Source organism: Ruditapes philippinarum, unplaced genomic scaffold (genome assembly GCF_026571515.1).
Source record: "Ruditapes philippinarum isolate M1 unplaced genomic scaffold, ASM2657151v2 ctg6436_1_1_1_1, whole genome shotgun sequence".
NCBI classification, from domain to species: domain Eukaryota; kingdom Metazoa; phylum Mollusca; class Bivalvia; order Venerida; family Veneridae; genus Ruditapes; species Ruditapes philippinarum.
Genome location: NW_026862386.1, coordinates 18,998 through 43,261, shown reverse-complemented (window position 1 = coordinate 43,261; position 24,264 = coordinate 18,998). Strand labels below are relative to the sequence as shown.

At 33.1% G+C, this 24,264-nt stretch overlaps 1 protein-coding gene across 1 annotated transcript; it reads left to right on the top strand.

The window, feature by feature from the left end:
* The first annotated feature begins 248 nt into the window (after window positions 1-248).
* Window positions 249-21,092, top strand: LOC132718953 (heat shock 70 kDa protein 12B-like). The gene is made up of 6 exons (XM_060702666.1): window positions 249-397; window positions 911-1,062; window positions 15,235-15,456; window positions 15,715-15,865; window positions 19,431-19,565; window positions 19,944-21,092. The coding sequence occupies exons 1-6, from the start codon at window positions 256-258 to the stop codon at window positions 20,873-20,875; spliced, it is 1,734 nt and encodes a 577-aa protein (XP_060558649.1). The 5' UTR covers window positions 249-255; the 3' UTR covers window positions 20,876-21,092.
* The last annotated feature ends 3,172 nt before the right edge of the window (window positions 21,093-24,264 follow it).

The following is a 24,264-nucleotide window of genomic DNA, read 5'->3' as shown; positions in this document are numbered from 1 at the left end:
CTAATCTTAGCAATATTTAAATGTATTTTTGTTAATTTTATGTAATACTATATAATATAAATTGGTCTGGATAAGAAGCAATTTTAAAGTCCATTGAACTAAACATAGACTAAGAGCAAGCCGTGTCAGAAAAAAAAGCGAACACTCTCTTCACTTTGATTGTGTTGAATGACTACTCAAACCAATTTTTAATTAAAAAAACATTGACAGTAGGTTACAACTTCATAAATGTTCATTTAAAGGTAAGGCTGAAGAATGAGTTCCATACTCGTTGCAGCAATTGATTTCGGAACGACATATTCCGGATGGGCCTTTTCTTTCAAGGGTGACTTTCATAATAATCCAACAAAAGTTTGCGCCAGAAATTGGATCGGCAATCAACTCATCTCGGCTAAAGGTATATTTCATCATTTACAGTTTATTTTTTTATAGATTAAAGGCATTAGTGAAAACTTATTAGTGATGCACAGAGTTGCCATTCTTCATTAATATGAGAAAAGCTCAATGAATAATAATAAAATATTTGAGTTTTTGAAATGGTTTTATCTTAAAAATTGCCATAAGTTTTGTTAACTATGCAGTACTTAAATAATGTAAAAGAATAATGATGTTGTGTCCGTGTATGATTTCGGTATACATGTTTAATTTTATAAGTCCGTTATGTTAAATTTACTTCTGCAAGTAACGTGAAACTATTTCAAAAAAGAAAAAGAATGAAAGCAAAATATAATTGATCACACTGTTATGCCTTTATTTTTATTAGTCCGTTATGTTAACTTTACTTCTGTAAGTAACATTGTCTTTTGTTAGCCTAATAAGTCTAATAAAAATGTGCTAGTAGCAGCTAACAAAACAGAATCGGGTGCATGTTAACTATTTTATTTCATTTCACCAATTTATACATTTCTAGCACCAACATGTGTTCTGATTGAACCGGATGGGAAAACGTTGGATTCTTTCGGATACAAGGCGGAGAACAAGTATGCGGATCTTTCGGAAGAAAGGGCTCACGAACCATGGTACTACTTCTGGAGATTTAAAATGATGCTTTATGATAAGATGGTAATCTTTATAATATTTCCTTTGGTACTGCATACATAGGTTATTTACATTAATATGTTTGCTAGAATTTGCATGCAATGTGATGTCGAATTTTTGGTTGTTTTGTTGGGTTTTAATTCTTACCGACACCGTAATGTTTACGTGGAAACTTTCCAGCTTTACATTATTGAGGAACTAGTCGGCACGTGAGTAGAACCTCCGGTCCTCCGAACGCTATATGGATAGCTTCCAAACGGTCCAAGGTCTCTCATTCGAACTTTCTGTGATATCTTATAACTTATAACTTGGATCTTAGAATTTAGGTCTTAGTTCTTAAAACTAGAGATCCCATAAAGACAGGAAAACGCCATATTGACTGCAAGATAGACATGAAGATGTATGTGAGGTAAACTTCTAATTATATTTCTTTAATTATATATTTTAAGAATTGCAGAGATATAGCTATTATGTTAACTTATTAGGTTATTATATATGTATAACTTAAAAGGCGTGGTGAAAAACATTCCAATTCAATAGGAGGCAAAAGTAGCATTTTAAGCCCATTTTAGCACAAATTAGAGACTGACTACCGGTTGCAATGTCTAGAGATTCTGTAATGAGACTGATGCCACAAATTGATCCCAAAGGAATTAAACGCAAAGCCACCAATCATTTCGGCGAAGATATGTCTCGAAAGGTCCTTACTTTGTGTCGCATGTAAATTGTTACGACAAGTTAAAGCCATAAGGATTCTGCATCCACGGAGCTATCGACGTATACAGTCAACGCATTTTATGTCTCTAAGTATCAAACAGCAACAACTCGCCCGCATTGATTGTGTCATACTACCTTGACACATTAAAGGAATTTGGCATTTTGCAGAAATGTATATCCAAGTTCTTAGATCATCATTCTGGTTTAATTTTCAAGTTCAAGTATTATGTTTACTCTGTATGTTCGATGTTTTATCATACCCCCACCACAAAATGTGGGGGTCTATAATGGATACGTTTGTCGCGTCCGTCCGTCCGTCTCCATTATCGTGACCGCTCTATAAATCCTATACCCAAACTTGGCTCAAATGTTCACCTCAACAAGCGGATGTGCAGAACCTATGTTGCCCATGTGTCAGCTCAAGGTCATGGTCACATTTGAAGGTCAAATATCAAACAATCAAATATTAGACAGTATGTCGTGTCCGCTCTGTAAGTCCTACACTAATTGAAAGATTTCTTTCAAACTTGGCTCAAAGTCACCTCAACAAGGGGATTTGCAGAACCCATGTTGCCCATGTGTCAGCTCAAGGTCAAGGTCACATTTGAAGGTCAAATATCAAACAATCAAATATAAGACAGTATGTCGTGTCAGCTCTGTAAGTCCTACGCGTATTGAAAGATTTCTTTTAAACTTGGCTCAAACGTTAACCTCAACAAGGGGATGTGCAGAACCTATGTTGCCAATGTGTCAGCTCAAGGTCATGGTCACATTTGAAGGTTAAATATCAAACAATCAAATATTAGACAGTATGTCGTGTCCGCTCTGTAAGTCCTACACTAATTGAAAGATTTCTTTCAAACTTGGCTCAAATGTTCACCTCAACAAGGGGATGTGCAGAACCCATGTTGCCCATGTGTCAGCTCAAGGTCAAGGTCACATTTGAAGGTCAAATATCAAACAATCAAATATAAGACAGTATGTCGTGTCAGCTCTGTAAGTCCTACGCGTATTGAAAGATTTCTTTTTAACTTGGCTCAAATGTTCACCTCAACAAGGGTGTGTGCAGAACCCATGTTGCCTATGTGTCAGCTCAAGGTCAAGGTCACAATTGATTGTTAAATATCAAACAATTAAAAATTAGACAGTATGTCGTGTCTGCTCTGTAAGTCCTACACTAATTGAAAGATTTTCTTCAATCTTGGCTCAAATGTTCACCTCCACAAAGGGGATGTGCAGAACCCATGTTGCCCTTTTGCCGGCTAAAGGTCAAGGTCACACTTGAAGTCAAAAATTGACTTAGAAATATTCTAAAATTTTAACATTATTTGAATATTTCTGAAACTAGAAAAAGATATTTGCTTGAAACTTAAAATATATATGAAGTGTCACAATTAAGATATGCAGGTCAAAATTCATATCTCTGTATTGCATTTTGATAAAGATATGCCCCTTTTTAAGTTTTCAAATTTACATACAATCAAATTTAGACAATATGTCGTGTCCGCTCTATAAATCCTGTACTAATAGAAGAATTTTCTTCAAACTTTACTCAAATGTTTACCTCAACAAGGTTATGTGCAGAACCCATGTTATCTTTGTGCCGGCTTAAGGTCAAGGTCACACCTGAAGGTCAAAATTGACTTAGAAAATGTTCTTAAATTTTAACATGTACTTGAATATTTCAGAAACTAGCTCAGGTATTTGCTTGAAACTTAAAATATATATGAGGTGTCGCAAGTGAGATATGCAGGTCAAGTTTCATAACTCTGTTTGCATTTTGACAAAGTTATGCCTCTTTTTAAGTTTTTAGATTTGCATACAATATTGTGTCCGCTCTATAAATTCTATACTAATGGAAGGATTTTCTTCAAACTTTACTCAAATGTTCAACCCAAATGGGCTAGTGCAGAACCCATCTTACCCTTGTGCCAGCTTAAGGTCAAGGCCACACTTGAAGGTCAAAAATTGTTCTGAAATTTTAACATGTACTTTAATATTTCTAAAACTAGAACAGATAATCATTTGAAACTTATACGAAGTGTCGCAAGTAAGATATGCTGGTCAAGTTTCATAACTAAAAAAAGTGGGGGTGGGGATAACTTTGTATTGTATTTTGTCAAAGTTAAGTACATTTTTATATCTTTAAATTTATTTACTATAATACTTCTTAAATCAGAACAGATATTTACTTGAAACTTAAATTTTATATGAATGGTTACAAGTACGCTCAGATGACGAAAATTATCCAATTCCATTGAATTATGCCAGAAGTTATGCCCCTTTTAGGCTTAGAAAATGTTCTGTCAAGGACATTGGTGGGGTATGAATTGCATTCAGCGATAGTTCTAGTTTCATCTGAACCATGCTTACAAGAACATTCATCGTACACTTAGCAGCCTTGGTTTAAAGATTCTTCAATAAAAGAGAAAATTGCTAAAAATACACTACATATTTAAAATATTCATTTTGATAAGATTTTTAAGAGTTTGAAATTATTTTTTTACAGGTTTACAAACTGTGTATGATTGTTATTGTGGTTTTTAAAAATATGATATGATAATACAATTTTCTTTTTTTTTCAATGTACAAAGTTTAAGATTTGCCTTTTCAGAATTTGTTCTATATTTTTAAGGTTTTGAAAAGTTTTTTCGAAATGAAGATAAGTGAAGTATCGTGGGAAGACAACCATTACAAAGTACTAGGTTGCTCTGTATTACCAATCTTATTTCTTAAGAATAATTCTTAGCTTATCATCAGTGAAAAGTATACCCGGTCATGACGTATTGTGAGCTGCATTTTCCATTCAATAATATGCATCATTTGATTATAATAATTAAAACATAGGCTTATGTCACATTACCATTTTGCTCATATTCACAGATAGCCATCCTAGTGGTAAGAACTTCCTTTTAACTTTAGGCTTTTACCATATATTTTATTGAACTCACCATTTCTTGAGAATTACAATATTTTAGTTTGAATACACACGTACCAATTCTTGACTACTTTAACTACAAGAAAACAAGACATGGAGACATCTCATTAATTTTCTTAAATATAAATTATGCACATGTCTTCTGCAAAAATCAGTTTCTGACTCGTTCAAACCGTAATACGCTTATGCGACATTTTCCGATATGTTTTGACAGTCCCGATGACTTCGAGTAAGAATATATGGTCTTGGCCTAAAGATGACATGGATCTAAAATATCATTTATTTATTACATTTACCAAACTTGAGTATTTCTTGAACTATTCGGTCATATATTCACACTAACTTATCATATATTGTATTGGATTTTACCATAACTTCCTGAGCTTTTTGTCTCATTGTATCTCTGAGATCATACAAACTTCTCTTTTTCTACGAATACTAGTAGTTGATGCAAATCTAAGATATCATTGATCTTTACCATAAATATTATTGCAACAGAGTTGAAGTATTAACTGTTTCTGGAATGTGCACGGGGGAACGCCATTGTCAAGTTCTTGTTGAGATTGTGATATTCTTTTTTGTGATAAATTAGATAAGTGTCTTAAATCATGTTTTGCAGTTTATTGTAACTTGAATAAAGATTAATGTATGTGAACGGGGTTATGTTTCCTTCTTTTAGCTATTTTAAAACCGATATTTTAAGTTCTAATAAATAAGCTTTAATAACTAAGTTCTAATGTCTAAGTTTTAATGTCTAAGTTCTAATGTCTAAGTTCTAATGTCTTAGTTCTAATGTCTAAGTTCTAATGTCTAAGTTCTAAAAACTAAGTTCTAATGTCTAAGTTCTAATGTTCTTGTTTTAATAACTAAGTTCTTATAACTAAGTTTTAATGTCTTAGTTCTAATATCTAAGTTCTAAGATAGTTGAACGACGTTTAGGCCACTTTGTAGGTCTTTCACTGCCAAGGGCCCCTTTTGGACCACCTGCTAGAAACCCTTTATTTCGATAAATCGAGACAAGCTCTCCACTCTATTTTGTCTACACATACCTATTGGCCCGTGCATTTAAGAACACGTCCTTACATGTCTGAAAGGCAGGCGGAAGTTCTAATGTATCGCGTGAAAATCAGTTGATTTGGTTCTTCTGATCAAAAGACCGTAACACACATAAAAAACAATAAATAAACGTACTTAGTAACTAAAATGCTTTTGCATTCGGTGATTTCCTTTATCACTGCATTTTAAGGGACCATGCAACTATAGCCACAATAATGGCATGCGGTTTTTATAAAATCGCTATCATGGATTTTTACATTATTTTATTTTGTGCACGCTTTGCATTTAGTATTGTAGCTAGTTATGCAACAATTGCTCGATAAGCCATCATTAGGTACCCTGTTAATGACACGTTCATTTGCTTCCTTTGTAAAATTATATTGTGACAATTCAGTATTGCGATTCCTTGTAAATATACTGATGGCCCCAATTTGTAGCCAAGAGCATATACACCATTAATTATTTGTGCAGAATTATGCCACTTTGTCACCTTAGGAAATTGTAGCAAATGGTTATTCATTTCATTACTATATAAGAATGATCATTGTCTTTTAATATGCTTATTTATCAATGCAACCCCAATCAGTATCAAAGAGCTGATACTTTAATCAAATATTAATACAGAAGTGCACTTCGTTAAAATTAAGGCAATGGCTATATTTTACTTAAGTGGCCACTGTGATCTTGACCTAGTAGAAAAGGAAACACGGAAGGGTTGACCGCTGCTGCAAAGTGCACATACGTGTAATTTTAAATGAAGAATAGACACGCAATTTGATCAGGCCATTTATTGAAGCTCTAACTACACCAGACGTTCTTCATAAACATTTATCTTGAAACATTTTTTTCAAGATTCCTGTCATCATTTAACACAAAGAATATAATTTGGACATACATGTATAGGTTAAAGTGTCTGATATAACATAAGTCTTATGTTAAAATACTGATAAAGTTAATAATTTAATCAGTATTAAATATGATAATTACTTAATAAATAGTATAATTTATAATTGATAATAACTACTCAAAGTTTGCAATGGATCACTTTTTCTACAGTGCGTTACTTATGTGTATTTGTAATAAATGTGAAAATTGATTTAAAGGAATTAAATATAATTAGTAAGGAATTGTTTTTTATGAAAATAATGACAATGAAGTGTTCCTTGACATGTGTCTGTTGCTGCAGAAGTGAACATTTTGGAGATCACATAGTAGAATAAAAAAATCTTGAAAAAAATCAGGAAATGGTTTGCGTAGGGTGTTTAATGCAGAGTATGATGTCTGCGGGCATTATTTACGGCCTGACATCGCCACCGCATGCTGCTGATGAGCATGCGGACCTTGGGATGAGGAATCTGGGCCCATTCCTCTATGATTGCATGTCTTAGCTTCTGAACTGTTGTTGGTTGGACGTGGCGTGAAAAATGGCTTTCTGCAGCATATCCCAAGCATGCACAGTTGGATTTAAATCCGAGGACCTCGCTGGCCAATCCATGCGGACTAAAGTTGCCTCCTCAAGATATCGGTTTGTGATGTGAGCTCTGTGTGTACGTGCGTTGTAATCCATAAGAATGAAATAAGGGCAGACTGCGCCAACGTACGTGCGTACATGGACATCTAAGATTTCATTGACGTACCTTACCGTCAGTATACCGTTTTCAATGATGTGTAGGTTCCTTTTCCCCTGAGCGCGTATTCCCGCCCACACCATGAATGACCCTCGCCAAAATGGTCGTGTTCTGCAACGCATGCTGGAGCTAAGCGTTAATTTGGACTTCTCCAAACCGTAGCCAGTCTGTCCGTGAAGTCCACACAAAACCTTGAGGGCTTTGGTCCAATCATTAACTGTCCATGTGACGTGAGTCTGTGCCCATTGCAAACGCTCTTGAATATGGCGTTGTGTCAAAGAAATGCAAATACATATGTAGCTGTTCTCCGTGATCTCAACCCAGCATCATGCAACCTGTTTCTAACAGTTTGTGTGTTTACACGCATCTGGAAATTGTTACGTTAGGTCGTAGCTTTCGAGAACCGTTGGCGCCTGGCCTGAATGACAATGAAGACGTCCTGGGCTTGAGTCGTTGAACATTCCTGATTTCCGGCGGGGCCCTGTAAGATATTTCCAGTCATTTTGAATATGTTCCACATCCAGGAGACAACGCTCTGGGATACCCCAAGGACATGGGCAACGTGCCTTGCGAACGGCCAGCCTCCAACATTCCAATACCCTGTTCATCTCATCTTCACTAAGACGACGTCTAACCAGTCGATTTGCCATTGTTTGTTACTTTCGAACACAGTTTTATAATAAAAAAAAGATGAGTCTTGTACACGTTTAAGTGAAAGCACATGGCCATAAACACTAAATTTCCATGGGTATGCTTTTCCACGTGCTTATCGCGCAAGGTGTACATGACAAATCGATAGCTTAAGTGCACGATTATGAGGTCCCTGTACAGGTGTATCGTTTGCGGAAATATGATTTTAATATGAAATAATAGGACTGAAATATGCAATGTCAAAAAGGTGATCATTAGCAAATTTTGTGTTGTATATTAATGCCAAAATAGAACCAAATTACATGTTCATTGTAAGTCTTTGGAAATGCTCCACAATCATCGGTAAAATTTTAAGGTACAATGTCAACGATTTGTTTAATAGCTACCAGAAGTTTCTGTAATTCGACGACAACACTGAACAAAATTCTCGGTTTCGTTACATGAAGCCGTTTAATTAAGTGGTCCATAAAGTTATTGCATATCTTTATGTCTGCTTAATCAACACGATGACCAAAGTTATGCCCACCTTAGATTCCAGGTACAAAAGAAAACATTATAAATATCAGGTCTGCCGTAAGGTATTTCAAAATTCTTTTGGGTTTAGCTTATCACGTAGAGCTCGGCTTGGATCGAATCCATATCAATATTTTTAGTATTCAAAGTGAACGCAAGTTGTTATATTCAAACAGATCATTGAAAACTGAAATCCACCAGTGTAACCTTGTCTACGAAGTAATCCATACCAGGACTCTAAACGCTACACTCTTTCCTACATAGAACTTTTTACCCTGATACGCTCTGTGCCGTTATATCTAAAAATAGTTGAAGCATTGCTAGCGTTGAATTTTCAGTTCCTCTATCGCACCAAAAGAACCAAACAGCAATTCCTATTTTGTTTAATGTGTCTGGGTAGTATGACGCTGTAGTATCACTGCGGGCGAGCTGTTGCTGTGATACTTCAAGCCATAAAATGAGTCGACTGTACAGATAATCAACATGGCTTTAACTTGTCGTTATCATTTACATGCCTCACAAAGTTAAATCAGTTCTAGTCTTGTTAATTGCGCCCCTCTCAGAATGACAGCTAAATCTGTGATTACAAAACCTGTAACTGGTGTAACTTTCAATCCCCATGCCAATTTAGAGACCAATTTCGTCGTCCAGAACAGGGATGAGGATTCTGCGATAGGAAAATCAATCAAATTATTTTAATACACATAAGAAAACCGACATTTTTTAATTATTTTAAAACTTACAGATACACATTTTTAAATGCTGTTCTAAATTTGATAATTGGGGAATTACACAAATAAAGGCAACATATATCAGTTTCGGCGCTTTTTCCCTCATCGTAGATTTGTTTGGTAGCCACGTTCGGCTTTAATAGCTAGAACTGACTAATATTGCCAGTTATGGAGTTTGTCATGGTCTTTTGAAGAAAGATTGGACGACCTTTGCCTCCTATTGAAATTGGTAGCTTTTTTACCCGGCCCTTGTATATAAGATATAATCACTTAATCTTTTAACGCATTAGTACGGAAGCCCATTGAGGCCGTTTTGAGATAGAAGTTAAAACTTAGATGTTAGATCTTAGAACTTAGACCTTAGAACTTAGGTCTTAGCTCTTAAAACTGAGAGGTTCCGTATAGGCGAGAAAACGCCATATTTACTGCTAGATAGACAAGAAGATGTAAGTAAGATAAACTTTTTATTATAATTCTTTAGTTCTATTTTTTATTCAAAGAATTGCAGAGAAATAGCTAGAACGTTAAAAGATTAAATGATATATTATGAATAAAAAAAAATTCAATAGGAGACAAAAGTCGAACAAGCTATCTACAGCAAGCAGGGACAATTAACTCTATAAGTAACTATGTTAGTCAGTTCTAGCTATTCTAGCCGAACCTGGCTACCAAAAAAAATCTTCGATGGCGGACACCAGCTTTGAAACTGATATATCTGTTGCCTGTTTTTATATGACTCCCCAATTAACAAATTTGAAACAGTATTTAAATTGTGTATCTAATAGTTTTATAATAAGTAAAAAATGTCGGTTTCTAATGTGTATTAAAATAATTTGATTATTTTTTCCTATTGCAGAATCTTCTTTATTCCTTTTCCGGACGACAAAAAATGTTTCTACATGGGTATGGATGTTTGGAATTGGCTGTTATAACACCAGTATCTTAGTCTTGTGATCATGGATTTAACTATCATTCTCAGAGGGGCGCATTTAACAAGCCTTGAACTGATTAAGAATTACTTATCCATAGTTTATTTTACAATAATATTAAACTAATACTGAAAGCAAGCAAAAAATTATCCAACGCAAAACACGTACACCTAAGGACGATGGAAGGGACCCCATTATTGTAGTAATCCAGAGGAGTACCAAGTATGTAGGTATGGATCGATGTAGCACAAACTGCTGACAGACTACCGGTTGCAATGTGTAGAGATTCTGTGATGAGGCTATTGCCTCAAAGCGATCCAAAAGGAACTAATAACCGCAAAGCCACCGATCATATCGGCGAAGATATATCTCAAAAGGTCTTTACTTTGTGTGGCATGTAAATGGTTACGATAAGTTAAAGCTGTGTGGATTCTGCATCCACGGAGCGATCGACGGGTACAGTCGACACATTTTATGTCTCGAAGTAACAAACAGTAACAACTCGTCCGAATTGACAGCGTCATATTGCCTTGACACATTAAACTAATTAGGCATTTTACAGAACTGTTTATCCAAGTTCAAAGTTCTTAGTTCATCGTTCTGGTTTAATTTCAAGTTCATGTGCATATATATTTTTAATATAACTGACGGATTAAGAAACGCTATATTTTTTAAACTATTAACAAAACGTTTAAAAAATAAGTATTTTGTTCATTCGATTTTTTTCTATGAATATTTGATGTAGACAGATATCATTGATCTTTACCAAAAAATATAATTGTGACAGAGCTGAAGTATTAATGGTTTCTGAAGTTTGCACGCTATTGACATGTTCTTGTCGAGACTGTGATATTCTTTTTTTCTGATAAATGAGATAAGTGCCTTGTTTCATGTTTTGTAGTTTACTGTTACTTGAATTAAGTTTTATGTATGATTACTGTTACTTGAATAAAGTTTTATGTATGATAACTGAGTTATGCTTCCTTCTTTTATCTCTTTCAAAACATTTTTTTTTAAATTTTATAACTAAGTTCTAATAACTAAGTTCTAATGTCTAAGTTCTAATGTCTAAGTTCTAATGTCTAAGTTCTAATGTCTAAGTTCTAAGAACTAATTTCTAATGTCTAAGTTCTAATGTCTAAGAACTAATTTCTAATGTCTAAGTTCGAAGATAGTTGGACCATGTTTAGGCCACTTTGTATGTCCTTCACTGCCACGGTCCCCTCTTGGAACACCTATTTGAAGCCCTATATTTCGATTGATCGAGACAGGGTCTCAGCTTTGTTATACTCCGATTTTGTCTGTACCGCATTGTTATACCTGTTGGCCCGTGCATTAAAAAACGTCATAACTAGTCTGAAAGGCATGCGCAAGTGCAGATGTATCGTGTGCAATGGTTCTTCTGATGCTGACACTTCTTTGAACAAAAGGCCGACACACACATACACACGCACGCACGCACGCACAAAACAATCAATAAACGTACTGCATATAAACCAAAAATACGTTTGCAAACTGTTTTGCCTAGCACTGCAATTTAAGGCAACATGCAACTATAGCTTCAATAATTGAATGAGGTTTTTATTAAATCGCTATGGATTCTTCAATTATTTTTAACACGCTTTATATCTAGTATTATAGCTTAGCCTACTTATACAACAATTGCTTGTTAAGCCATCATTCGGTACCCTGCCAATTTGAATACCATAAACTTAGATTATATTGTTTCTATTTAGTAATAAAATGTCCTTGTGAATATACTGCAGGCCCATTTGAAGCAAAGAACAAGTCACGCCATCAATCATTTGTGCAGAATAATGCACTTTTGTCGCCTTAGGAAATTGTAGCAAATGGCATTTTATTTTAATACTTTTAATATATATATATATATATATATATATATATATATATATATATATATATATATATATATATATATATATATATATATATATATATATATATATATATATATATATATATATATATATATATATATCATGGTAACCCAAATCAGTATTAAAACACTGATAATGTCATCAAATATTAATACAGAAGTGCACTTCGTTACAATTAAGGCAATGGTTATCTAATACAATAATAATACAAAGAGAACATAAATGAAATTTTAAATGTAGAATAGACACACAATTTGGTCGGACCATTTATTGAAGCTCTGACTACATTAACCGTTCCACATAAACAGTAATCTTGAAACAGTTCAATAGGTTTTTCAAAAGATCCAGGCATCATTAACCCAAAAGGATAATATTGGGGGTCTAAAATCACATAAATCTATGTTAGAATATAATATATAATCAATGATATAATTAATATAATATATAATCAATGATATAATTTCTTATTAATAATTATGAATGCCAACACGAAACCCAATTACATGTTCATTGTAAGTCATTGTAAATGCTCCACAATCATCTGTAAAAAATCAAGGTGCAATGTTAATGATTCGTTTAATGGCTTCAAAGGCTTTCTGTTATTCGACGACAACACTCGAACAAGTTTCTCGGTTTCCTTTCAATGAGGACCTGTAAGTGATCCACAAAGTTCTGGCACATCTGTATGTCTTCTTGTTCAACACGATGACCAAAGTTGATTCCAGAGATTCCAGGTACAAAATACATTGTATCAGGTCTTCCGAAAGGTATTTCAAAAACTTCTTTGGGTTTATCTTACATGTATAGTTCTGCTTGGATCTAATCCATTCTAATCCAAACTTGTCAACCATGTTACGCTTTCTGTGCCGTTATATTTGAGAATTTTCAGTTCCTCTAATGTGTCTGGGTAGTATGACGTTTTCACTGCCGGCGAGTTGTTGATACTGTTTGAGCCATAAAATGAGTCGACTGTACAGATCGCTCCGAGGATGCAAAATCAACTGACTTTAACTTGTCGTAACCATTTACATGCCACAACAAGTTGATCGGTTCTAGTCTTGTTTAATGCGCCCATTGGGAATGGCAGCTAAATATGTGATTACAACACTTGTTACTGGTGTAATAACAAACAACCAAACTCCAAACCTAGATACTTATTTAGAAACCATTTCCATCCTCCGGAAAAGGGATGAAAAAGAATCTGAAATAGGATAAATAATCAAATTATTTTAATACACATTAGAAAAGCGACATTTTTTAATTATCATAAAACTAACAGATACACAATTTTAAATACTGTTTTAGATTTGATAATTGATAATTACATAAATATAGGCAACAGGTTCATCGCTTGTGCCTTCATCGTAGATTTTTTTGGTAGCCTGGTTCGGAAAAAATAGCTATAACTGGCTAAAATATCCACTTATGGAGTTTGTACCAGCCTGTTGAAGATAGCTTCGTCGACCTTTGCCTCCCATTGAAATTGGTTGCTTTTACCCGGTTCTTATTTATAATCTATAATCACTTAATCTTTTAACTATCTAGCTATAACTCTGAAATTCTTTAAATTAAAAAATAAAATTAAAGAAATATAATAAAAAGCTTTTATTATATACTTACAAATGAAATATTGAGAAATATTGATGAAATAAAATGCGTATTTTCATTTTCCGTATTTTCACTGTAAAAATTTATTTTTCACTGCAGTGAAACATATTTTCCGTATTTTCACTGGTGTCTTGCCGGACTCCTTTCTTTTAAATTATGTCAGTACGCAAAATTTAAGGGAAAGTCTTTCAAGTTTTATAGCAAAAAAAAGAAAAATGTATATAATAAACAGAAAATTCAAGATTTTTCTATAAATACATGATTTATTTTCATCTTGTGGCATGAAAATTACCATATTTCACTCGTGGCTACCGCCACTCATGAAATATTTATTTTCATACCACTTGATGAAAATAAATCATGTATTTATAGAAAAAACTTGAATATCCTCTATATCTCACTTACATCTTCTTGTCTATGTTGCAGTAAATATTGCGTGTTCCCGCCAATATGTAACCTCTATGTTCTAAGAGCTAAGACCTAAGTTGTAAGATCTATGTTCTAAGATCTAACTTCTAACTTCTATCTCAAAACGGCCTCAATGGGCTTCCGTACATTAGCTATATCTCTGCAATTCTTAAAAATGAAAAAAATAAAATTAAAGAAATATAATAAAAAGTTTATCTCACTTACATCTTCTTGTCTATTTTTCAGTTTTTACGGCGTTTTCCTGCCTTTACGGAACCTCTAATTTCTAAGAGCTAAGACGTAAGTTCTAAGATCTAAGTTCTAAGATCTAACACCTTAGTTCTAACTCAGAACGGCCTCAATAGGCTTCCGTAATTAATGTCTACCTGTTTCTATAAAACGTGTGTGTGTGTGCGCGCGCGTGCGTGCAATGGTGCGTGCGTGCGTGTGTGTGCGCGCGCGTGTATGTGTGTGTGTTTGTGTGAAAATATAGGAACATTTCAGGGATATCATGTAACCATTGAAATGATTTTCCCATATCTGGCCAGTGATTAGTAAAAATTATCAAGAGATTACACAAAATACCTGACACACAAAATCCTTAATTAAAAACTTTTCCTGTAGTTTCGTGTCACAACTATGATACATTAGGTTTTACATCCAAACATAATTATATACATAGGAAATAACAATTCTTACATTTCGTGATATATATATTAATGTAACATGAACTAACAATAATAAATTCATACGTTATACATTATGTTAAAATTTGCCTATATAATCAGTTTAATGAAAACAAACGCTTTTCTTTAGCTTTCGATATTTAGTCTTTTCCTGAAAATATTGACATTTATTGGAATTTTATATTAAGCAATCATTAACAGACCTTCCTATGTTCGATTTCTAAATAATTGAAATAATTTTAAAGTATTATCTAAAATGCAATATTGCAAAATCAATCAACGTAATGTTAAGATATAAAATATATCTCTTTTGATTTATTTTTAATTCAACAACAGTTAGAATGCAGCTTGGTATAGAATTTTCATGGAAATGGCAGATTCTTTTTAAGACATTCAGCCGTTTCGATTATAAAAACACATATTTATTATCTAGAAAATTCAAAGGCACGTCATGCTTGAAGATGAAACAGGAAAAATGTTACCTGCAAAATCAGTGTTCTCACTTGCAATTGAGTTTCTGAAGAAAGATCTTCTAAAAGAGTGTCACAAACAACTTGCAGATGACTTATCAGAAGATGATATTAAATGGGTTCTAACAGTGCCTGCAATATGGAATGATGGAGCAAAACAGTTTATGAGGGAAGCAGCAGAACAAGTCAGTAAATAGTTTCATTTTTAAAAGCATATTGTCATTTCAAATAGTTTGATCCGGATGTCAGTTTAGTGACATGGGTCTAATTTATTAAAGAATTAATACTTTTTTTAAAAAAATGTTTATATATATCAAACATGATGAACAAGATTTATTCAATATTTATTCAAGCTTTATTCAATAATAATTTTATAAAATGTCAAGTATGGTAAACAACATTGAAAACTATCTTACTAAATAACATTGGAAACTATGTTACAGGCTGGTATTCCAAGGTCACAGTTAAAGATTGCACTTGAACCGGAAGCAGCCTCTCTTTACTGTCGATATTTGCCCGTTCAGAAAGGCCATGAAGAAAATTTCTTAGCTTCATTTGAACCGGGAACGAAGTATATTGTCTTAGATGCTGGAGGTAGATCTTTCAAATAATTTTGTTACCCTGCTGTCATCGCGACTGGTCCAAGTTTAGAGACAAGTGCTCAATTCTATTTTAAACATTTTGGGAATTTTTTTTTATATAAAAATAAGTTTAATATGTTTAATATTTTTATGAAATGTTCATTGCGTCGATATGCTATTGATGCACTTAAACCACGTTCATTATATTGCCATCATAAGAAAATCATGTTCATGTAAGCTATGTACAATGACGTCTTTACACGATATGCCGATGATAAGGAATAAGCATAAGTTTTATACTAAATTTCTTGAACGAGTTGAATATAATCAAGGCTCTGACGAAAAGTAAATTGTTAAATTCAACACATTCAATAAGTTTAGTATTGACACTTCACAAGTATTTGTTATAGAGAAGAGAAAACTTTATTTATGATTCAAAAATAATTATAACTCTTCAGCAACGGCAAGGACACAGGTTTATGAATTGTATAATACGTTCAAAGAAGAATAAATTTTTCCAATCAAATAACATTTCTTTAGAACCAGTCTAGGCTCTTGTTCACTCTAAAATATGTATTCAATGGATTTCCCGTGTAAACTGACCAGCTTAAGTTCAATACTAGTCACCAAAAAAACGTTCTTAAAAGTTATCATAGAACTTGAAACCATCAAGAAAATTGATTAAACTTGGTATGATTCAGAGATAATACAGTACAGTTCTGTTTTGATATCCCTATATTCACCACCATAGTCAAAAGCTATCGAAAGACGATTGCTTGTAGGGAGAGAACATTTATACATGTTTACACCCATCATAATGCCTGAACCCGCACTGTACGAGGCTAGGTTGTTTTTGACAAAAACATTATTGTTTTAATTTGAAAAAAAAAACTTCCAAAATACTTGTATGAAACAAATATATTAGTAAATTGCCTTTAAAAAAAGAATGCCGCGTGCACGAAATCATTGCTAAACAGGCAAAACCCTTCTTAAAATAGCAGAATAATATATTGGTCATGAACATTTTATTCTATTTACTTATACTTCGTATGCATGTGTGTTCAAACAGAAAGATTCCTAGTTACCACTCTTTCGAGAATCGCTCATCAAATTATGGGACCAATATATAATATTTTACAAAAATAGTCATGTAGGTGGCATGTGTGTGTTTTTATTTATCTCGTGGCCAGGAGGTACTATGTCGTGGCCACGAGTTACTAAGTCGTGGCCACGAGATAACTATACGTGGCCACGAGTTACTAAGTCGTGGCCACGTGATATTATGTCGTGGCCACGAGATAGCTAAGTCGTGGCCAAGAGTTACTATGTCTTGGCCACGAGTTACTTAGTCGTGGCCACGAGTTACTAAGTCGTGGCAACGAGATTTTATGTCGTGGCCGCGAGATAGCTAAGTCGTGGCCACGAGATACTATGTCGTGGTCACTAGCTACTAAGTCGTGACCACAAGATAGCTAAGTCGAGGCCACGAGATACTATGTCTGGGCCACGAGTTACTAAGTCGTTGCCACGAGATAGCTAAGTCGTGGCCACGAGATAATTAACCAGTCAGAATACATTATATATATTATAAATATTTTAAACTATTACTTTGACATGCAACATTAATCTTTGAAAGTACTTAAGATACTTGTCTTTAAGATCATATCAGAAAGTTACCTTCCAAGGCCAATTAGACATTAATTTTGACTATAGCTCTTTGTTGGGCAAGTTTGTGATCGAATTGTTCAGTTTGTACGCACCTCGGCATGTTTACCTTGTTTATACGATAACATGAGAAGGAATTAGTCCTGGTTTATTTTATTTGAAAGGGACATTGCCCATGGACAGTAACTAGCATATAAGGTAAAATCCTTGTCTGATGAATAACTTAGAAAAGATAAGCCGTGGTTAATGTAACCCAGAAAGATCATTGCACCTGATAGGTAGATGACATCTAATAATTTCGAGGTCATTTGGTCAAAACTCAGGGTCACAGTGACTCTAAATGTAAAATTATTGACAAGTCAATAAGTTGTATATATGACACTTTTACAAGCTGGTGAAGAAGGGGCATCTTGTACTATAGCATATGTCTAGTTTATTAGGGAAATTCACATAAATGGTGTAATCTGATTGGTTATTTATCTCGTGGCCACGACTAAGCTATCTCGTAGCCACGACTTAGTAACTCGTGGCCACGACATAGTATCTCGTGGCCACGACTTAGCTATCTCGTGACACCGACTTAGCTATCTCATGGCCACGACTTAGTAACTCGTGGCCACGACATAGTATCCCGTATCCACGACTTAGCTATCTCGTGGCCATGACTTAGTAACTTGTGGCCACGACATTGTAACTTGTGGCCACGACTTAGCTATCTCTTGGTCACAACTTAGTAACTCGTGGCTACGACATAGTATCTCGTGGCCACGACTTAGCGATCACGTGGCCACGACTTAGTAACTCGTGGCCATGACTTAGTATCTCGTGGCCACAATTAAGCTATCTTGTAGCCTAGACTTTGTAACTCGTGGCCATTACATAGTATCTCGTGGCAACGAGATAAATAAAAACACACACATGTCACCTTTGTGCCACCGTAAGTGTCTGATAAACTTGCGGTGACTAATAAAACTAAGTTTTAAGACAGTGCATGTTATCAACAGAAATCAATGAATTGACATGATGAAAAGCCATTGCTATATATTTGATAAAATGTGCAATTAATATGACACAAAAACAATACTAATACGTGGAAATAAATGAATAAAAAGAACAACAAACTTCTGTGCTACATTTGAACTTCAATGTAACATATTGATATGTAATCCCACAATTATAAATGGAAACTGAACAAGTCCAACTAAGAAACTTAGAGGATTATTGAATATTACGCTATGGAGAATAGTGCAATGTACTTTTATAAATATTTATGAATTACATGTAAAATCCAGGAAGTTTTTTTTTTCTTTTTTCATCGTCTGTTGCGAAGTAACCACATTTAGTCTGTTTTTAAGGAACTAAAATAGAAATTAAAGAGAGATATATGAATAACAGAAAAAGCAAGTTAGACTGTTTTGTGAATTCATTCATAAAATTTTGGGATAGAAACTCAAAATCATTAAGCCATCTATATGCCCAGAAAAATGCAAATCATGATGCTTCAAACAAACATTTCTTAAAAAATGGTCTCGATTTACGAGTTATGTCATATTACTTAATACTTGAATAGGTTTATTGATATATTACTAAACAATCACTTATATTTGTTCTTGTTTGATTTTCGCAAATACAATATAAATTTACACTGGAATAAACAGAAAAAAGAGCTTTTTACAATGATTTTTCCATTTTTCCTAGGTTACCGCTATGCCTTTTTGCAATATTCAAATGCTATACTAAATCTACCTAGATAAAGCATAAATTTTGCCTTGTATTTATATCGGTCACCATCTATTTCAATGTCATTTCAGCATGGCTTATTACTAGTTATTACCAAAATCTTTTATCTCGATTTCTATTTAAAGCAATAAAATGATATCTCAAAACTTATTTTTATGTTATTCATTTTAAAGGAGGTACTATTGATATCACGGTTCATCAAGTCATAGTAGATGGTAAACTCCGAGAGTTACACAAAGCTAGTGGGGGGGCCTGGGGAGGAACTATGGTAGACAAAGCTTACGAACGATTCCTTTCAGATATAGCAGGTATCTACGATTTTCATTAAGTTTTATACAAAATATTTTAAGCATATTTCTATACTGTATAAGGTACTGAATCCCTCACAACAGAATGCAAAACATTCATAAAAACGTCTCCATCTACTTATAATAAAAATGAGGCAAATTTGCCAAAAAAAAATGATGCTTTGATGCAGATGCTACGGTTCGCATTGCTCGAAAGCACTTACAAAAGATTTCAATTCATATATAATGAAATTACCTGTGTACGTGAACAGTGTGTTTGATAGGTTGATATCACCAGCTGGTAAAATCTGCTAAATTTTCACAATCTTTAATTTGAAAATTAAACAGTTGTCTACGCTTAAAGCGATTATATTTCTAATATTTAATCAATTTATATAGGGCCAGAGGCATTTCAGCAGTTTAAGAAAGAGCATATAGATGACTATATTGATCTGTTCCGAACGTTTGAAGTCAAGAAACGGGAAACGTCACCAGGTCATTTAGGCAAAGTGACATTTCGCATACCGCCGACTTTTGTTAAAACTATCAAAGGTGCTACTGGATTGTCGATAAAGGACAAAATCATGTCATCACCTTTCAATGGACAGGTTACATACGTAAGCGGTAAACTAAGAGTTGATGGTCAAGTTGCTCAGTCATTTTTCAAACAATCAGTAGATAGTATTGTACAGCATTTAGAGTCGTTATTGGGAGAAAGGCTGAATAAAGAATGTACAGCTATTGTTATGGTTGGTGGATTTTCGGAGTCAATCATTCTTCAAGATGCTGTCAAATGCGCATTTGGAAGAAGGTACAATGTAATTATACCAGAAGGGGCTGGTTTAGCTGTCTTGAAAGGAGCTGTTATTTTTGGTCATCGGCCAAGCACAATCTCCGAGCGCATATGCAAGTACACATATGGACAGAGCGTTTGCCATGAAACAACTCTTGATTGTAATCATCCCCCGACCAGGATAGAATTGATTGATGGAAAATTACACTGTATTAATATTTTCGTGAAACACATAACTATTGGACAGACAGTAAAATTAGAAGAAGAACAAACGGAAATAATCACAAACCCTACTTATGCTGACCAAACAACTATTGATAGGAAAATATATGCATCAAAATCGCCTGACCCTCGTTTAGTCACTGAACCAGGTTGTACTAAAATAGGCCATTTTGTAATACCTATTCCAGATATTTCACTTGGAACAGACAGACTATTCGGTACAAGGTTTATATTTGGTGACACAGAGATTGCCGTAAAAAGTGAAGATAAACAAACAGGAGAAGTTCAAATTCATTCTATCGACTTTTTGGAATGATATTTGTTCTGTATTCCTTGTCTGGTAAAGTGAAGATTTTTTTAGTTCCGCATATCGTTGTTTTTAATCAATCAAGATAATTATATGTAAAATAGTTCGATCAGTTTTCCATTCACTTGCACAACGACGTGGTTAAGAATGAAAATTATTTACCTTTTAACTTCCTTTAATTCATTGCGTAAACTATGATTATAAGTTTATTTACTTTGTAGAACGCTTTTTTGACCCTGAATTTTAAATGTTGTGGACATTTCAGCGCTGCGAAGTTTTAGGCGGTCAAGACATTGTTGATCCGTAATAATTAATGTTATCGTAATTAGTAAACTTCAATAATTGGATAAGATATCATTACGCCATAAAACATAGAAAACGACTATGTATCATTATTGATGGTACAAATTGATATATGTATTTCAAAGTATGTTTCAAGGATATTTTGATATTTGTTAGCTAATTTTCGACATTGCTTATTTTATAGTTTTTCCTGACATAAAACTTTTTTTTTTTGAGGCCCCAACTGGGTAACCCCGTTTATTCACCCCGTAATAGGTATGAGAGGGTCGGGGTCATCCCCCACATACCTTACATTAATTATACATGCATAACATTGTAATATTTACAAACAAAAGATCATAATAATCCTTAAATTTTATCATATTAACATTATTATTAAAGCATACAAATAGTATATTTTACACATGTATGTAAGTAAACAAAAGAGAACCTAACATAAATATAAAATGTAAGTGTAATTTATTCGATTAATAATCTTACAATTTGCCATCTTTTAATTTCAGTGTCAGTCAAATTGGTATTTTTGTAAATAGTCCAGGCTAATTTAAGGCTATTTTTAAAGCCAATACATGTGGGTAACAATTTTTTTCTCTTAGACAAATATATGTATTTTTATAAATTCTGAAAACAATATATCATATTCGAAGTCCTTATCTTCAGAACCTAAAATAAAAAACTTACAGTTGAAAATATTGTCAAAATTATGTATGTTACTTTGCAAATATTGAAATAGAGACTGAATTTTTTGACATTCCCAAAATAAATGTATAAGTGTTTCTTCTTGACAGTTACAGAAAGTACACATTTTATTATCAACAATTTTCATTTTAAACAGCATTGAGTTTGTTGCTAAAGTTCTGTGAATTATTCTAGTCTGAAACCACTGAATATATGAATCTTTGGTACATTTAAATACATAACTATATATCAGTGGCCAGTTTATATTATTATCTATAAAGTATGTGTTCCATTTTTCCTTACTTGTTGGTACATCTGTATTTTTAACAAAAGTTTCATACAGGTATTTCTTATTGCTATTTGTAATAATAATAGGTTTGATAAAACAGTTTACAATAGGATATTGAACATTTAGCAACTCAGTATTAATGGTAATATTTAGCTTTAGCATGTAAGATTTTATAGCCTGTTTTAAACCATGATATTCTAAAAAATTAACTTGTTTGCCTATACACTGTTCTAAAAGATTCAACTCAATAAAATCACCTTGTTCATTAAGAATATCTTTCACAAATCTTATTCCTTTGTCATAAAAAGATTTAATGTAGATATATCTATGTCCTATAGAAAAGCAATGGTTGTAAAACAGTGGCATATGTAATATTTGTTCGAAGTTATCTATACAAAGTTTATCAACAAAGATCATGTAAGCTTTCAAAACATCAATCCAGAAAGCATTCTTAATCTTATTATTAATTGACATACAATACATTTTTCCAAAATTAAAAACTTTATCAATATTAAACAATGAGTTCACAAACTTATAACATTTACTATCACAATTGCTAACATATCTTTTAAGCCATTTTATTTTTAATGAATGAACATAACTACTAATATCTACTTAATATGTTAAGACCACCTTCTTTGTATGTTTTAATGATTACAGATTGTTTAATTTTTGCCTTACCTTCCCATATGAAATCATAAAATAAATCATTAAGTGTTTTCAAAAAAGCAGTATTAGGTGTAGGTAGGCTTGTAAAACAATGAGTAAATAAAGGAAGCAATATTGACTTAACAACAGTGATTTTTCCTAGTGGAGTTAATACCCTTTTTTTCCAATGACTAATACTATTTTTTACTTTCTGCAGCTTTTCATCAAAATTTAGATCAATCATTTTTTCTAAATTAACATCAAAAGTTAATCCTAATAGTTTAAACTGTGTGTCACCCCATGTTAGTTTCCACCTTGTCTTAATTGATCTAGTACTATATTTAAGAGAGCCTATCCAAATAATCTTAGTTTTGTCAAAATTTATCTTTAAACCTGAAATTTCTGTAAATTTATTTAACAAATTTAAAGCAGTATTAAGTGATTTTTCTGAACCATCCAAAAGTAGTGATGTATCGTCCGCAAACTGAGATATTTTATATTCCTCGCCATCTATATTTATACCTTTAACATCTTTACACAAGTTGCAGTATTATATAAAAACAAAGAAATCCATTTCCTAAACATTGGACCAAAATGAAATAATGAAAGACATTTCTCTATAAATGTAAACGATAAAGTATCAAAAGCTTTTTCAAAATCAATCATCATTAATAAACCTGGTATATTATTATCTTCAGTGTATTTCATTATATCATACAATAATCTAGTATTTTCACCAATGTACCTATTTTTAATAAAACCAGTTTGATCTTTTGACACTAAAATATCTAAAACACTTTTAAGTCTGTTTGCTATACTACCTGAGGCTAATTTATAAACTACATTTAATAAAGTAATCGGTCTCCAGTTTTTTAAAAAAATGTTTAGGTTTATTTTGTTTTGGAATGCATGTAATTGTTCCTAATTTTTGACATCTAGAAAATGAATTAACCTTATATGCATAATTAATAGCTTTCACCACAAAATGTCCAATTCTATTCCAAAAAGTTTTGAAGAAATTTACTGTAAATCCATCACACCCAGGGCTTTTATCATTTTTCATATTTTTTAATGTAAAGGAGACTTCATCATATGAAAGGAGACCTTCAAGCTTGAGTGATTCACTATCAGACAGCATATTAATATCACAATCTCTCAATTCTCTATCAATATTACAATCATTCAAAGTTACATTTTTGTATAAGTTTTCATAATAAGCACTAGTTTCTTTAAGTACATCCTTTTGATCATAAATAAAAGTTCCATCATCAAGTTCCAGAAAAGGTATTGTCTTAGCTGAACAATGTGATTTCTCTAAATTTAAAAAGTAATTAGAAGGTTTTTCTCCAGATTCAATCCATTGTGACCTTGACCTAATCATAGCACCCTTTATTTTATTGTTTCTTAATTCAGTCAATTCGTTTTGTAAATGTAGAAGTTTGTCTTTATTATCATTTGTTAAGTTTTGTTCTAGAAAAAT